Below are 17,061 nucleotides of genomic sequence, written 5' to 3' on the forward strand. Positions count from 1 at the left end.
TACTAATTATACTGAGGTCTTAATTCATGAAAACATGTGAAGAGAACAAATAGATGTAAAGCAAGAAGTTGGATTCTGCTCTTACATGTTCTGGATATTATTCAACAAAAGTATGCCATAAATACTCCAACCCAAGCACAGCTAAAATGCAAACCAAGCCAATGAGCTGGCATTTTCTAAGCTGTGACTGTTACTAAGTGTTGCTGTAAGTCACTTACAGTTTTATTGGATTCCTCATCAGTCAGGCTTTTCATGACAACATCCAAGCTTGGGTCTTCTTCACTGCTTGCAGTTTCGGTGCCACCATGATCCTGGTAGAAAGGATTGATAACAGTTTTTATACAGAGCTATGATCCCCCATAACAGCTAAAGAAAAAAAATAGACAGTTTTACCTTTTCTTTTGTTTTTCTAAACAAGTAGCAGCATGAAAAAGTAAAAAGATCCACAATTAAAGCATCCTACTGTCAGGAGACAAATAAGCGATACAAGTTTTGAAAGACAGACCTCAGTCTCCAGCCAGCCCCAAGTACCAGGAGGTGGTCCAATACCATGAGCTAGCACTTTGGAGCAGATCTGGGTCAATTTTCAAAGCCAGACCAAACCACATCGAGTGTGCAAACTGTTGAGCTTGGATTAAGGGACCCCCACCAGACTTCCGCAGAGGGGATGAGTTTCACACATGCTCAATGCATTAAGAAGGAATCCAAGTTTTCCTTCATGCAGTCCAAGAGGGTTGGTAGCAGAGGGACTGATGGATCAGCCCTGGAGGAATCACCAAGCCAAAGCTCCTCTGGACAGAGTGTGTGGCCACCAAGCTCTGCAGGCTGAAGCCAGCACTGGAGCACTGCCTCCAACCTCAACTGCAAATGGGACCTCAGGACTCAATTATGTCTGCGCGTTACTCGACAACGCTGCAAACAGCATTCAAGTACAACTACTGGAGAACAAATTAATGATGTCGGTGGGCCAAATGACATCAGTATTTTCACCAAGATGTGCTCCAGAACCACCTCCTACATGAGCTCTGGTTTTGAACCTGTGCTGCACACCTACGCTGCACCCAAGGTATAACAAGTTTCTCCCTTTCTGAAGAGAGTTCCAAACAAAAACGGCCTTTAGAACATAAAATAGCACCATACTAGGTAAAAAAGCTTTTCTGATCAGGACTTCCTGCTATTTTCTCTATATAATAAGAAGCATGTATTTAAGAAGCATGTATTGGCAAGAAAAAATATCTTTCCCATACCAATGATAAAGCTTAGATAGAGAGGAAATGGCATCTTCATGAAAAGATTAAGATAGAATTTAAAGTTTAAATTCTCACTAATTTGGCTACATGCAAAATCTAAGGTGGTAATTTTCCTTCCCTTTTTAAAACTGACCGGGTCCTGAATCTGATATTTTTGATCCATTGGTTCTGATTTACTTTAAGTAGTTTCGGTATATTTGAGCCTTTAATCCAACTTTGGAGCTGCTTTCTCTTCCAATGCAAGATAAACTATATACAACAAACCCATTTTTAAGATCTTCAGAAGAAAAATTATTTCTGAATTGTCATGAGACATTTTACTTCACAGTGCACAATTATAATCATGCAAATGCCTCGACCACTGCACAAGGAGTAAACCACCCTCTGTCCTTACAAGGCTTACTCTGTTCAGGACCGCAGCAGAACGTGTCACTCCCCCAACTAAACAGATGATGGTGGGGTGGCTTTCTGATCAATGAAACGTTTTGCAAACCAATCTTTTAGCACAATGAATCATTACTTTGCTTTTGGTGGTGTGCCCGCACCATTACACCACAGCATAGCCTTATCCTGTCTTGCAATGAAGCAAGACCTTGTTTTAAGGCATATTTGCTGCTTATCATGTTCTGTATTAAAATTAAAATGCCTTGATGAAGAGAGAAAGATAAGATGAAGATTAACACAATAGCATATGGTAACTATGGCTCCCTGATATTCTGTTACTTTAGCTAGGCTATTTAATACGATCTGACAAGATTCATGTTCAGTATACACACCACAATGTTAAATATTTATTTGGTATTTCAAAATATAAAGCACAGTCCTTTTTTTAAGCATACAAATAGCTGACAAAGGAAAGCAACGTCAAGTTCTATACAACATCTTTTGGTCACATTTATGTTACGGAATAAAAAGGTACTAGACTAGAAGTGAAACCCAGCATTTAATTCTAAAACCAGACACAATGTAAATAAGAAGGGCTTGCCAATAAAACACAAAACTAAACCCATAAGCATCTACCTTGAAAGGCGATCATCGCACTTGAGACCGAGCTTTTTGGTTTCCATGTGCTGGTGGAATCTAGTTACGGTCACTTGATCCCAGACCAAAATGTGACTAAACAAAGCTTAGTACGACCCAAAGACACAAATATACGTAGAGTAATTTGCAATCCCTGAGCTTCACTTGGAGCGTGCCGCTTTGATGGGGGAGAAAAAGAAAAGCGAAAGCACTGCCCCCAGGTGACTCAGATCAAACAAAAAACAAGCAGCTCTCACCCAGTACAGTGCAACTCTTGACCAGAGCTAGGCCTGGAGGGAAGCAGCCAGCAGTGGCAATATAATCCAGACAACAATAGTGAGTGTGCGGCCAGGAAATGCATCCAGCACTACCCAGAGTGGCCCAGTGCTGCAGGATCACAGTGATGCCTACTGAAGTATCACGAGTTTAGTGCACCTGAATGCATCAGTTCAAGGCAAGACCAAACCCCAACTGAATTATAAAATGTCTTTTGCTTTACTAGCTCAAATAGAAATAGAATTAAAAAGCAACAGCAAGGCTAACCATGTGCTTTATCTAGAAAATGTAGTTATGCTGTATTGAGACGTCAAAATGCTACCAGCGTGGTGACACTGCAGGGATTCATGGTGCACAGGAGAGCAATCAGCCTACACTGGGGCTGAGGCAGCAAGCAGAGTAAAGAAGAACATTGGTAACGTTACTGGACTAAGGAAGATTTTGCATTAGATTGCATGCTACAACACCGTATACGAGTGCTCCCTGCCCAACCAGCTCACATCTGCTCCTACAGGAAAAAATGAGCAGGAACGTACAATACCACTGCCAGGGCACAGGACAGATTGTGGCCAAGGCTCCCAGTGAAGTTGGGATTGCCCCAAGATGCTGCTGTCATGAAGCCACGTATACAGAGACCTCCTTACCACTGCTAGTTGCTGGCACCCCTACTCCATGTTTAGACATGCAAACAATATTCTGGGGGAAGTGAACTTTAGAGGGTGTGAGCTTTTCTCTGAAAAATGTTTATTTTCACTAGGAGGATATCCACATTCCAGGCAAAAGACCATGACTACTCTAACCTGAAGGAAAAGGAGCAGGATAGGAGACAGCAAAGTTTGCATGCAGAAACTGTTTCTCCTCCTGTACAGCAATAACCTGTTTAATCTCTGTCATTAGTGCCATGCCAGCCCTTCCAGTGATGATGAGAACAAAGAAAAGTGACAGTGAAAGTGACAACTATTAGGTCAAACTCCTACCCAATGCATTTCATGATTCAGGGTTTAATTACAGAAGATGCTTGAATTTATAATGATCTGCTAATGACAATCAGCCTAATTTAGCAACCCCAAATTAAAAGCAAAACCAAAGGAACAACAACCCACAAGCCTTACCTCAATAGAAGAGTGGGAGCTGGAAGGCAATGGGAAAGGAGTAACAGCCATCTGATTGACGGCATCTTCATTTCTGCAAAACAAACAAATGATGTATTACACAGTTAACCACAATGACCAAACTTCTGTCCGTTAGGAAAACATTATTACTGGCAAAAGAATTGCTTCTTATCAGGAGTCAGAGCTCAGGAAAGCACTTCATCTTCGCTTGTGTTTTCTGCTAGCAGATTACATCCCTTCCTGGGACTGCGGTAGTTTCATCTGGGAGATCTTGACATTACCTCCTTTGGAAATCTAATTTAATGTGGATTATCAGAGGTTGCAGTTGGAGTTTATGGCCCCTACACATCAACAGATGTGTTAATACTTTGTTAGCTGCTTCTAATAATGTCAATACTTGTTAACTGCTTATTTAGACTTGTCTAACATTCACATTGCTGAACTATGAAACCTGCTTTTGATGAAATAGATTGCTTTTTTTTTTTTTTTTTTTGTCCATATTTGCAGTGGTCTTTTGTAAAAAATTCAATGTAAAAACTTGAATGAATTTTTAGAAAAAGTAGGAGAGAAAAAAAAAAAGATGAACACTGATTCCCTCTATGCACATGTGCATTATTTTTCCAAAGTTGCTTATCATGTATGGCATCTTTTATTCTGTCCTCTTTAAAACTCATTCTTAAGTCCACATTTGATTACTCTAACTTCCAAAAGCCTTTCTTATTATAGAGCATTCTGTCTTGCTGATGTTTTTCCTCAAATGCCTTTTAAATTATTTGGCTCTTGAAATTAGCTCTGCATTTCTTTGGCCTCTGTAAAATTGAATCAAGTAAAATATGACTTCAGTGATATATATTTTTAAAGGCTAGTATGAGGCATATAAAAAAAAAAAGACTCCAAAATTTGCTTCAGAAGCTTTTCTAGCATGCCTTTTTATCTTCGGGTTGAACACCTCTCACTGAACACAGAAGTCAGGAGCATGATGCAAACCCTATTTTGCCAAAGATTCAGTAACACTACACAGGCTGCTTGCCAAAACAGGACAGAGAAGGAATCAGTAATCCTGCCTCTCTGCTAATACAATGCCTTTCATCTCGAGTTCTGACTTTCCAGGCAGCGCATCTCCAGGGTTTGATTTCTGGTCCTACCTTCCAGGTTACTGTAACACAAGCACAACTTTTCCCTCTAACCTCTAGAATAAAATATTCGACCAGTACATGCTTAAAAGCACTTCACAGAAATGCCTTTTAAAAAAGTCTCATTTTATCTCTTAAGAGTTAAATACCTGAAGCCAGTACATCCTGATTGCGGAAAGACAACACCATAAATCAACAGCTCTCAGCTGAGCAGCGTGTGGGAAATTCAATCACAGGCATTTGACGTGACAAATCCTACAGGCAAATGTTGGTGAATTCATTTACTTATCTTCAACCAAACAGCCATACAATCCCGAGGAATTGGTTCTATGCCACTCATTTTTGTGCTTGCTCCCAGCCTCTCTGCCTGGCTCTGCTCGAAGCTATGAGCAGAACCAGAGTGCCCTGTTACACAGAAACATGCACAGAGGGCCGAGACAGAAAGAAATCTGAGGAATGCACTGAACCAAGAACATGAATTTTATAATCATTTCACAATTTTCAAGTTTGCTTTGCCCCATAAAGCACATTAGGCAAGGCTGTTTTTTCTCCTCTTATTCTCATGAGATACCAATTTAATTGCATTGCTGGTCTAACCTATAAGAACAAATCAGCAAACTTAAGGTGTCTCTGAAGCTTAGCAATTTTGGCTTGACCATAGAAATTTTTCTGACAGTGTTTTATACGAAGCACAAACAGGGTGAAAGACAACCCTTGTGTAGCTTCCAATGCAGGCTGCATACCTTGCAATTAGGAGTAAACTTGGAAATAATAAGGTGTGTACAAACCTTTATAAGAAATACCATTCCAAAGTGCAAGACATAAGCTTCATGAACTGCATTACAAGGGGGGGGGGGGGGAGGTAATTAATTATACAAATCAGTTTCTATTTAGCACAAAAAGATGTTTTTTTCCTCCCATCAATGGGATAACATTTTTATGCATTTTTAAATGGATGGGCAATTTTATTCCAAGCAGTAACAAAACGCCTTACACTTATTCTCTTGAAAAAAGAGCAATAATAATAATAATAAAAACAAGGTTAAGAAATGCCTCAACTTGTAATCTCCCCCTGCTAGGGCTCGTACATATTTGAATACTTTAATGCTGCTTCAAAAGAGAATGCTTCAAAGCAGAATCAAAGAGGGAACATATTTTAAAGTGTCAGATCTAATAATAAATTGCTCTTTCTGCTCTCCACTTCCATAAGTGTCCTCAACTAAAACATGAATTTATTTACAACTAAAAGGAGCAATCATTTTCTTTTGATGCTGGAGCAGACAGCTTAGAAGCCTGAACATCATATTCAAATTACAGTAACTGCAAATGAACATCCAATTTATTTGCCAATAGCTGCTACAGAACCACCTCCGAGAAAGCTGCCCTCAGTTACCAGCGCTCGAGGTTAACCTGGCTGAGCCCCTCGCAGTTAAGACACAGCTTGGTACTCGCAGGGTCAAAGACATGCACGACACAATCCATAGGGCAGGGAGGCTCCATCACTTCCCTCCATTCTCTGCAGGAAGGATAAAAAGCCACTGCTCTTGCTCCAGCGCCACCGGGTTTGTGGAAGGCACCTCCTTGCCGAGCCTGCGTACCAGGGAGCTGTTTGTATCTCATCAGCTACAAAGAAACCGAACGGGAAAGGAGTTCCTCACTCCTCCCGCAAGTACTTTTATTGCTTCTAACCTCTACGGATGAGTTTGAGTGAAAACCAAAATTGGATCTGGTTGAAGGTTAAGTGCTGATTGCTTGCACCAGCGTCGCTCAGCGTCGACGAAACAAGTTGTCCTCATTGCAAGAGGTCACGGGAAGCAAGATCAAAGCAATGTATAAGTGGCAAAGACCCTTTAAAGTTTAGCAAAGCTTATACGCTTTCAGATTTATTTGATTAAATCGCCATATTTCACTACATTTTTCTTCCTTGCTAGTCTAAATAGACCCCTGGACACTCCCCGTCCTTCTGCACCGGCTGACGAGCAGAACTTGGGAAGTTTTGCTCCAACATCTGCACCTCCAGTGAAGGGGGAGATGTTGGGGCTTAAGCAAAGACAAATGACGTTATTATTGACTAATGGTTAACTACCATAAACACGTGGCATATAAAAAACCTAAAGAGATCAATATGCAAATATAAACCTAAAGGGATGATTCATTCCACACAGCTGAAGGGAAGCTGGCGCTGTGCTGCCCTTATCAGAAGCTGTCTCTGGCACTTCGGAGGAATGTCACACATGGATGGAGCGGTCTGTGGAGCGTTTCAGACAGTTATCTTTCTAAAGATGACAACCAGAAGCTACAGGCTGAAACTCAGGTTTCTTTATTTGCTCAGCCATGTCTCATATCTGCAATTTTTGTATCCAGGTTCCCTGCCTTCATTCGAGGACGTTTGCTCTTTTCCGTTGTGACTACTCATACATCTCCCGGATTTGTGATGGTACAGCTCTCTGCCATGTAATACCAAGGAAATACTTGGTGAGTGTGCTGAATGACATTCATCACCTGTCTAAAGCTGAGCATCTCACATCCAAACTTCCTTCATAGTCAGTGACAAAACAGGACTATTCCAAACCCAGACCCACTCAGAAGTGCAATTCATCCAAGCACTGAATGACCTCATTTAGGCTGGGAAGAACTCAGTTCCTCTCTTGGAGGCTCCTGACAACTGCTCACTTATCACAGAGGTCCGGGTGACTTTTAGATATCTCAACGAATGGAGATGAACCTCTTACCAAATCACCGGCAACTACAGGGTTTGTCAACACTAAAACTTCAAAAAAGCTCTGTAGGGGGTTGGGGATGCTCTTCAGGAGCACAAAGAATTCCAAGGATCAGGGCAAAAATCAGTAACTTGTACGCAGTTGCATGACACCTTAGTTGGAAGAAATCTGGAGAGCAAGCGAGTGAATGCTATTTGCCCCATAACCTCAGGCCTCCCACCGGCTGCACGAACTCCTGCAGGTTATTGAAAACCTGGATTGTGCACATTCGACTTGGTTCCAAGAAAAATGATATCCGTCCAGGATCTCATATTTTCTCATCTTTGTTTTCATCCAGAAACTCCTTTGGAGAAGATGAGCTGCGGGCAAGTTGAATGCTGAAAAGCCACACTGAGTGTTTCCTTCAGATAGGTCAAGGCAAGACCTTTCTATTGTGCATCGCCTTGAAAAGATCTCTCCCACTAGAAAGAAGAGCACTCTTATTTTCCATTTCCTCTCCATTCACTCTTAGCTAGGTGAGATCCAAATGCACACTTGCTATTTTAAATGAATAACTCCTTATTTTAATGGCAGGTTAGGTGATGAAAGATTTGAAGGAGACCGAACTACTTAACTTCCTCAACTGTGCACTTGTTCACATCTGCTATGAAAAACCAGAGGGAAGTTCCAACTTGCACACATGGCATCCCACAGGTTATTTGAGTTTTCCCAAACAGAGGAACCTAAACAATTAAAGCAGCTAAAAAACAAATTTATATTACTAAAATACGAGCAAATATGTTATCTAGAAAAAAAAAAAAAAAGAAAGCAAAAATTATTTCTAAAGCATGAAAATGCCCAGGCTGACTGGTGTGCAGTACACAATGGTACCTACAGAGCTCTGAAAAAAGAGCAAAGATTTGGTGCCAAAGGTGCAGCGATGGTGAGCGTCAAACAGCACCGAGAATGGGCCAACCCAGTCACTGCCCTCGCGTTGCCAATCCTCAGACCGAGCGGGGATCTCTCTCCCTTGCATGTCATCATAAATAACAGGAGATTCCGTAAACAGCAAGAGATTCGTCTTCACAATTACCCCTAGAAAGGGAAGGAGTGGTAAGCTGATAGATTTGTGGGCTTCCCTGAGAAGCTGCAATCCCATCATCAGAAAGCGAGGGTCACGGAACAAATGCCTGCAGTGTGGGAAAACGGCTCTGGACCATCAACAGATGCTACTTAAATAGGCAAAACCCTGCAGTACTGTATTCTTACAGCGTTTTTCATGTTTTATTGCAGCATAAAACAACTTTATTTTAAGGAAAAAAAAAGGTATACCGAATGAATCAAAGAACTAAGCACAACAGGACGAGGGTTTGAAATCAGCAGCATTCACTTGGATTCAAGCCTTCAAACTATGTTTGATCTGCTTATTATACCAACAGTGGAGCACCAAAACAGATTAAAGGCAGTTAATTGAGCATGGACAAAACATTGAATGTGCTGAATCATACAATTCTCCCTGTATAAGAGCATTCTGATATAAACTGGATTTTCTCCTACAAATGTAAAACCCGAGTGTCTTATTTTGCATCTTAAAAGAATGAACATTTAATGCATGAACCAAAAATACAATGGACGAAATCCATTCTATTTTGGGAACTAGGGCATAGAGATTCCTACAAGAAACAAAGCTCTTTGTCAGATTATTACAGCACATATTAGCCATAGTAGCTTGGAAGTTGCATCTGTAAGCCTAGGAGGTCAGGTAAAACGATGCTGGGCACTGGTCAGAGGAAACACGTGGACTGAGCCATTTTGTCTCATGGAGACCATGCTGTGCTTGGGTGATTGGTTTGTCTGCTTAGCCATGTAAGCAGGTTAAACGTTTCAAATTTGTTCCTGTAGAAAGCCACAAAGCGCAAGATGCACCAAAAAAAAAAAAAAAAAAAAAAAAAAAGTGACACTACAACTGCAAATCTTTTAGATGCTATTACAAGCTTATGTGATTAATGAGAGCACTGGGAAATGGTGCTGTGTTAAGACCTATATTTTGGAAACCAGCCAAGATCAACTCTTTTAAATAATCATTGTCAATTTAGTCGAGGAAAAGATGCTCACGAAGCAGAGCAAGAAACCTTCAGATACAAGGGGACTGTGATTCTCACGGCGTATATTGCACTGTCGCATCAGCAAAAATTTCAGGAAAGTGTGGGAATGAAATTGTAACACTACCAGGGTATTAAAAAAGAGCAGATATTTATAGTGCAGATAATCAGTGAGGATTTTACTAAAAAGTAAAACAGACTGAGAAGGACGCCTATTTTCTGTTCCACCCCCCAAAATAAATTCACAAAACACCAAGTTACTTAATGACCCATATTACACATCTCACAGAAACTCTTTCTTGTGGCCAGGAATTCCTGGGCTTCTTTTGTAACTGATTAAAGACTTTATGGAAACATCCCCCTGCCCTGCACGTGAACCAAAACACCAGGAAGAGGAAAACCTTGATGTAGTTTCCTGCTTCAAAGCAAAGCAGCAGCATGCTTATCACCGAGCATCCTTCATTTGAGAAAACAAGGCCCCAGGATATCAAAGAGGACACTTAATAGTGTCCAAGAGTCCCACCAGTTTTGCTTTTTTGTCCTAGATCAACTCAGTCAAGCACAGAGGAACTTTTTAGGCTGTAAAATAATGAGTTTCTGGAAAACCGTAACCAACTCAGGCCTTTTGCTGTTGAAATCAAAACATGAACATCCTTATGAAGACCAATTCCCTATTACCTCCTGCAGTGTCCCTTATTTTGCTAGGGGGAGTTGTGTCCTCTCCTTCCCACATGCTCCAGGACATGCTCTCAGCCTTCTGCCTGCACAAGGAGGTTGCATCAGTAACGGTGCTCAGGAGGAGGGAGGTATTTCTGTTGTAACTGGCTCCTCTGCTTCTTCAGGGCATAGCAGATGTTAACAGCACCCTGCTCCTTCTACGTTGGAGAGCCGAGAGGCACTGTGTGAGATCAGGCAAGCAGCAAACATACCAGGAGAGCTCTCAGTCTGCTACACTCTGTTCTTGGCTGGAAAAGCTATTGCACAAGAGATGGATGGAGATTCATGATGCCCGTAACTCTTCATATTTAGTAGAGCTGGCACCACAGTGCATGAAGCAGTGGCATTTCAGTAACTCCATCTTATATTATAGTTTTAAAATAACTGATAAAGCAAGCAAAAACTTCTTCTAAACTGCGTTGTGCACAAGACTTCTGGGCATGGCACAGCCTTTTGGTTCATGCATTCAATCACATCCACTGATTTTGATGTCTAAAGAGTAGGAACTGGAAGAATGGGCTCATGGAATATATTTTGCACAGGAAAATTACTCTAATTTCTCCTTTAAGAAACATCCTAATCTGGCTTTGGTAACACTTTGAAACACCCCTCTTACTAAAAGCAGTTGATCTCAAAAACAAAAAAAACGGAAAGAAAGCAACACTTGTTTTTTCCCAGCACTACAGACAGTGGCCTAGCTGCTGATAACATTCTCTCGGTGGGAGAATTTGTTTTCTTTGCGGTTTGAACGGCTGCTTGGATCAAGTGAACAGACGTGTCAGTTGTCAGCGCACTCCAATGCACGGCAGAGAGCACAGGGGTGAGATGTGTTCTCTTTGGAAGTGCAAAGACAAGCTCGTAACCTCAACATCAGCATATAAAGCAGACTTTTTGATTTTAAGCCCTAAAGGGAGCGCCGAGAATCATCCAATGGTATTTTCAGTATCTACTCATTATGATCATCATGACAACTTTTTGCCTTGAAATCCACTGCTACATAAATAACCTGAAAAATGGGAAATACAGGTAAGAACTCACACGGCTTTTATTCCTTTCCATACCCATGGAGACTCGAGCTAACAAGCACACACTGTTACAGCCCCGTGGAGTCTGGTTCTCAGCAGCCAGCTGTGGTGCTCGGGGCAGCAGGGCAGGATCGCCAGAAGCCCGTGCTCTCAGTGCTGCCTGGCAGCACTAAATTGAGCCCTGGGTTTTGGTTTCATACATTCTGCTTCTGCCTCCACAGCCTCCATACCAGGCACATTTTCCACATGCAATTAAGTAATGGTGAGTGAGTTGTCGTACATGACATTTAATTTTCAATAGCTGGGAAAAGTAACACGGGAGCTGCAGGCAAGACCATTAATCTCCCCCAGATCCTATGTGCTGCCAAGTATAGCAACTCATTCTTCACGGAGCTAATGCTGCTCTTCCATCATTTCTGTGTGTGCTGTACCAGACAGAGCCATGCGAGTAAATGTACACATTTATATGCATTCACCCACAGATTATTAGATTGTTCACAGGTAAGCTGAGTATGAGCAAAGAATATAAAACAATATCAGGCATGATGTATATGCTGGTCAGAAGACCACATTAATAAATTGGCATGGTTGTAAGTGCCAACGGAAGTCACAGCAGGAACAGTGGCACCTATGAAGTTCCAACTTATTAGTGGAAATACGAAATCTGGGAAAGGGGCAGATTCTTCCCAACGCCGTGTCAAGGGTCATAACAGTAACGTCTCCTGAACTACAGTGAATGAATTGAGGTATCATTAAAAATTTTCATACGTGGAGTAAAAGAAAAGATGCCCACATGTAATAAGCTGGAAGGGGAAAGGCCTTATCAGTCAGGGTCATCTCAAGCCTTCAGCAGTAACCCCAAAATAAGCAAATGAATTTTTATGTATATGCGTGTGTGTGTGTGTATAAACATTAAGAAGAACTCTTGAGCAGTCCTGAGATGAACAGTCAAGGAAAAGGATTATATCACTCCACAAAGAACTGAGTGAGTCCGTCATTTTCAGAACAGGCTAAATGTGTAAATTACAGATGTAAATATGTAACAGAATAGGCAAAATTATGAACAAATGTTTTGATGAGAACTGTTCTTACCGTATGAAAACTAACTTGACCTTTGAAGGGGCGGTCTTAATTATTGCAGAAGCATTCTGATGACTTCTTCCATACAATATCTGATTGTTTATCTGTTAAAAAAAAAAAGAGATTTTCATGTAAATGAAGTTCAAAATTATGTATGCTTTGTTGTAATTCACACCACCAAGACTTCCATATTGTGCTGACTCCTCCATTCCTCTGAAGGAAATAAAATCAACAGCAAAGGAGATGAGACAGAGAAGGCAATGTCAGGACATACCGCATTACTTTGCCTGTGAAGCTTCGAACAATTAATCACGGCAAGAAACACCAGGTACTACTTTGGACATGTTTTCTGAGTACAAGACAATCCCGTAGTTTTCAGAGGGAAACAGCACGGCTCAGTACATGCTCCAGGAATTTTCTGTCTGTAGGTACCAGAAATCCTTTCTCAGTTAAAGGAAAATACGATGCCTGATGCCTCCCAGTGCACGCTCAGTGAGTGGGACCTTAACAAGCACAACAGGACCTCTGAGATCAATAGAGTACCTACTCTTAAGCCAACCAAAAGCACACTCAGTAACCTATCACAAAAATAACCTGCAGGGTAAAATAGAAAGCATTTCACAGGCAGGTCTGTTGTTTAACACCCTGCTGCACCTCAGTGGCTGCAATATTCTGGGCTTCAGCACCCCTTTTACTGCCCCTGCCTCAGAGGTACCCCAAGAGGACGCTCACTTTTCAGCTTAGGCTTGCACAAGCTACAACCACGACGATCACACGCAGTACGTAAGGCAGCCAGGCATACCACAACAATTTAAAGGGGAAGCTGTGCTGAGTACCATGGCAAAAAGAAGATTATGTCAAGGAGACTGACAAAACCTTTGAGTAGTCTATTAGCCACACCCTGATGATTTTTAGGTTTAAAACTCTTAGACTTGAAGAGTTTAAAACTCTGAACCAGACACCCAGAAAGGTGGTGAAGGAAAGCATGCATCCTCCCATGACAGCAGGGAGCAGGACTACGAGGTTTGTCTTCAGCGTTGACTATTCCCACTGGAATAAACATCAAGAAAACAATGATCTGTGGAAGAGCAATTATTTACCTGCACCCATGAACACCTCTGCTTGCTCTGGTGTTTGCTACCAAACCCAAGGCAAAATCAAACTTTGAATAAAAAGAAATCAAAAGGAATGGCATTTGGAGCTGAGATGTTAGTTGAGGTTCACAGTTCAGCTCATGCAGTGTCCTGGCATCTAAGCGAGCATCAGATGCCCCCAGGCTGCACAACAGCCTGCCGTTTAACGTGTCAAAACCCTCCCTCAGAGCATCTTGGTTCTACTAATGCAGCTCTCTGGGACAGGACTGCTCACACGACCTTCCAAAGGGAGCAGCCAGCTTCATTTAGACCCTACAAGTTTTTTCCCCACTCATCCTTTACAGCATAATATGTGCACTCACAGTTGATACAACAGCTCTGTTTAAACCAATACAGATAATCGAGCCCAGGAACAACCTACCAGTGATTCCTGGACTTCGCCTTGCTGAAAATGTTTGTATTGGATTTAGGGTTTGTGTTCAGAGAAGATTTTTTTCATCTGAAGAAGTAACAACTGGCCCAAGCCTTACAGCCTGGTGTCACACACACAGTTTGGCTGCAGTGGCAGGTTGCTGATGCTCCCTTCTAGTTCTCAGTGGGTCAAAACCAACTGGCACGGTCATCAGTTGAATAGGCAACACGAGCACAAGAGAAAAACTGGGGTTGTTCAGTCTGGAGAACAGGAGGCTCGGGGGAGAGCTTAGCGCTCTCTACAACTGCCTGAAAGGAAGGTGTGGGGAGCTGGGGGTCGGCCTCTTCGCGCAGATAACTAGTGATAGGACTAGAGGGAATAGCCTCAAGTTGTGTCATGGGAGGTTCAGGTTGGAAATGAGGAGACATTTCTGCTCAGAAAGAGCAGCCAGGCATTGGGATGGGTTGCCCAGGGAGGTGGTGGCGTCACTGTCCCTGGGGGTGTTCAAGGAGAGGTTGGACGTGGTGCTTGGGGACAGGGTTTGGTGGTGACATTGGTGGTAGGGGGGTGTTGGAGCAGATGATCTTGGAGGTCTCTTCCAACCTTAATGATTCTGTGATTCTCTGATCAAGGGCAACTTTACCATCTGGTGCCAAAACTGAATACCTGCTCGCATTCTGCTTCAGGCCGGACTTCCAACTTTCAGTATGTTTGTTGACTTAATTCCGCTAGGTTCAAAAATAACTTGTTCACTGGGAGTAGTGGATGCCTTACAAATTGTTTGGATTTAGTTAAATTACCATCAATTTTTCTAAACAGCAGACTTAGATGAAAATTTATAGTCTTTGCTCTGGCTAAATTAATCCTCTTCGGTAGATGTATCAAATAGTCCAAAATTTAATTAACTCTGAGCTAGGTCTGTAAGTTATAATTATTTAATTATACCAAAATGAATGGGTAATCAAAGTAATATATCTCCACAATTTTGGACTGTCCCACATAGTTATTACAGCCAGTATTATTATTATTATTATTTTTTTTTAAAAAAGGTTACTTTCTTTTGCAAAGTAAATTAATGTTACTTTGGCTTCAGATACCACAGTGATGAGCAAAGCACGAAAGCCTACTTATATAAACCAACAAAGAACATTTAGGATTTCGTAAGCAATGCCATTCGAAATCTTTCAGATTAAATAAAGGAATATGTCACATTAACCCCATAGTACTCCAGGAGTCAAAACCTATAAATCTGGACTTTACTTCTCTCGTTAAAGATTGGAAAAGCAAAACAAAGCTTTGACCAAACAAAAGAAACAAAAGGACCTATGCCAGCCTCAACTCTTCTTTGAGTGCCTCTTTGTAAAACATCTCAGAAAGACAAGAGAGCAAAGAGAAAGATAAAAGTGAGGTGTGAGGCCAGGTCAGCACACTTAAGTTGGATACTTGATACAACTCAACACTGCCTTATTGCAAATTTTATCCCACAATGCCAAACTTATTGTTGCCTTCACATACAAAAGTTTTGTTTCACAGTTTTACACACACTAAAACACCAGAAAGTACAAAGTCAATTTAGGAATTGAGATTTCATTAAGAGAAAAACATTAAAAAGGATTGTTTGTTTCTCAAACTTTAATTTGCAGAAGAAAAATGTTAAATTTGGATAATTTCCAAAATAAACTTTTTATTTTTTAAACAATGGGGCAATAATGGAAATCCATAAAATTAGCATCATCTGATTTTTATGAAAATTAAGTCAGATGGTACCTCAAAGGAGTGACACAGCTTTCTACAACTATTTTTTGTAACAACGCATAAGTTGTCTTCTAATCACAGGAACTGTAACATTTTGAGATTTAATCAGAATCTCTGAAACAACAGGAAATGTTTCCAGAAGTTTTTGATCAAATTGCATAAACTGAAAACCCACAAAAAGCACCAAAACCCAAAGTAATAAGACACAGGAAAACAGAAGAAAAATAAAATAATTAATTTGAATGCAAATTCTTCTTTCCTGCCCAGATTTCTCACCCAGCACAGGCTCAAACATTGCCTCAGCTGGATGGACAGAACGATGGTGTAAGGACAGCCTCCTGCTGTCTAACCTTAATTGCTAAGCTTTATACTAAGTACATGAAAAATGAGCATTGTGCTGAAAGTAGGAATTAAAAAACAATTATCACTACTGGGATTAATCATTTAAGATGATTTTTTTTCACGTGGAAACCCTTCTTTCTAGTCATTGTTGTGCTGGAGGGATAATGCTACTTGCCTAATCCAGAGTCATAATCTTGGAAGAGGACAAAAACAATAATGCCCCAACAAGAACCGAGCGCAAAGCACTAATTCCCCCAATTTTAAGACAGACGTGACGTGATTTTGGCTGAGCCGTTCATTTACTTGGGCAGAATACTGACTTATCTGGTATGTTATTATAGCATCACTTCTATTTCCCTAAGAGTCTCAAACAAAATCCCAGTAAAGCCACGTTTAGCACGAAGGGCCCCAGCACTGGGGTACGACAAAAAGCAGGAGCACGAACTGCCTCTCGCTGCCCGGGAGGGACGTCGGGGAACTCGCACGCTGCTGCTGGACTGTGAAGGCTCTTTCAATCCTTCAAGAAGTGATGTGGCCTCCTTGTGCAAAAAAAAATAACAAAACAGAAGAGCAGCTCCTTTCTATCTTCCAGCGAGAAGCAGGGACAGCCGGCAGAAGATCCCAGCGTGGGTAACTCAGCCCAGCAGGGCTCTGAACAGCTCACTCCGTTAATAGACCAGTCGGCTCCCTTACGGAGCAAAAACAATAATAATAATAATAGGGGGATTAGTCAGTGTGCACAAAACGTACCAGAAGGACAGAGCCATGCAGTGCTCAGGAGCAGCACGGGTCCAGCACCACGGGGCCGTGCCCCGGGCCATGCTGGGCACTGTCAGCGGCAGGACGGAGCCTGGAGTAATAAGACACGAAGCAGTGCAGACACCTGCACTAGAACAGCATGACTGCCAGGCAGGAACACCACAGATGGCTTCTTTACTTGGAAACAGAACAGAAAAGCAGAGCTTGTGCCATGGTAAAAATACATCCTTCTGTGCAGGGACCAAATTCTGCCCCAAATACTTTTCCTCCATGAAGGGTATGAGA

General features: G+C 41.6%; 1 protein-coding gene across 1 annotated transcript in view; it reads right to left on the reverse strand.

Moving 5' to 3' along the window:
- Positions 1-17,061, reverse strand: part of PATJ (PATJ crumbs cell polarity complex component) — a 141,759-nt gene that overhangs the window by 38,702 nt on the left and 85,996 nt on the right. The window contains exons 31-33 of the mRNA XM_032192027.1: positions 12,427-12,518; positions 3,659-3,731; positions 219-311 (exon numbers count right to left, since the gene is read on the reverse strand). Coding sequence (XP_032047918.1) covers positions 219-311; positions 3,659-3,731; positions 12,427-12,518 — 258 coding nt within the window. The remainder of the gene's footprint in view (positions 1-218; positions 312-3,658; positions 3,732-12,426; positions 12,519-17,061) is intronic.

Source organism: Aythya fuligula, chromosome 8 (genome assembly GCF_009819795.1).
Source record: "Aythya fuligula isolate bAytFul2 chromosome 8, bAytFul2.pri, whole genome shotgun sequence".
Classification (NCBI taxonomy): Eukaryota; Metazoa; Chordata; class Aves; order Anseriformes; family Anatidae; genus Aythya; species Aythya fuligula.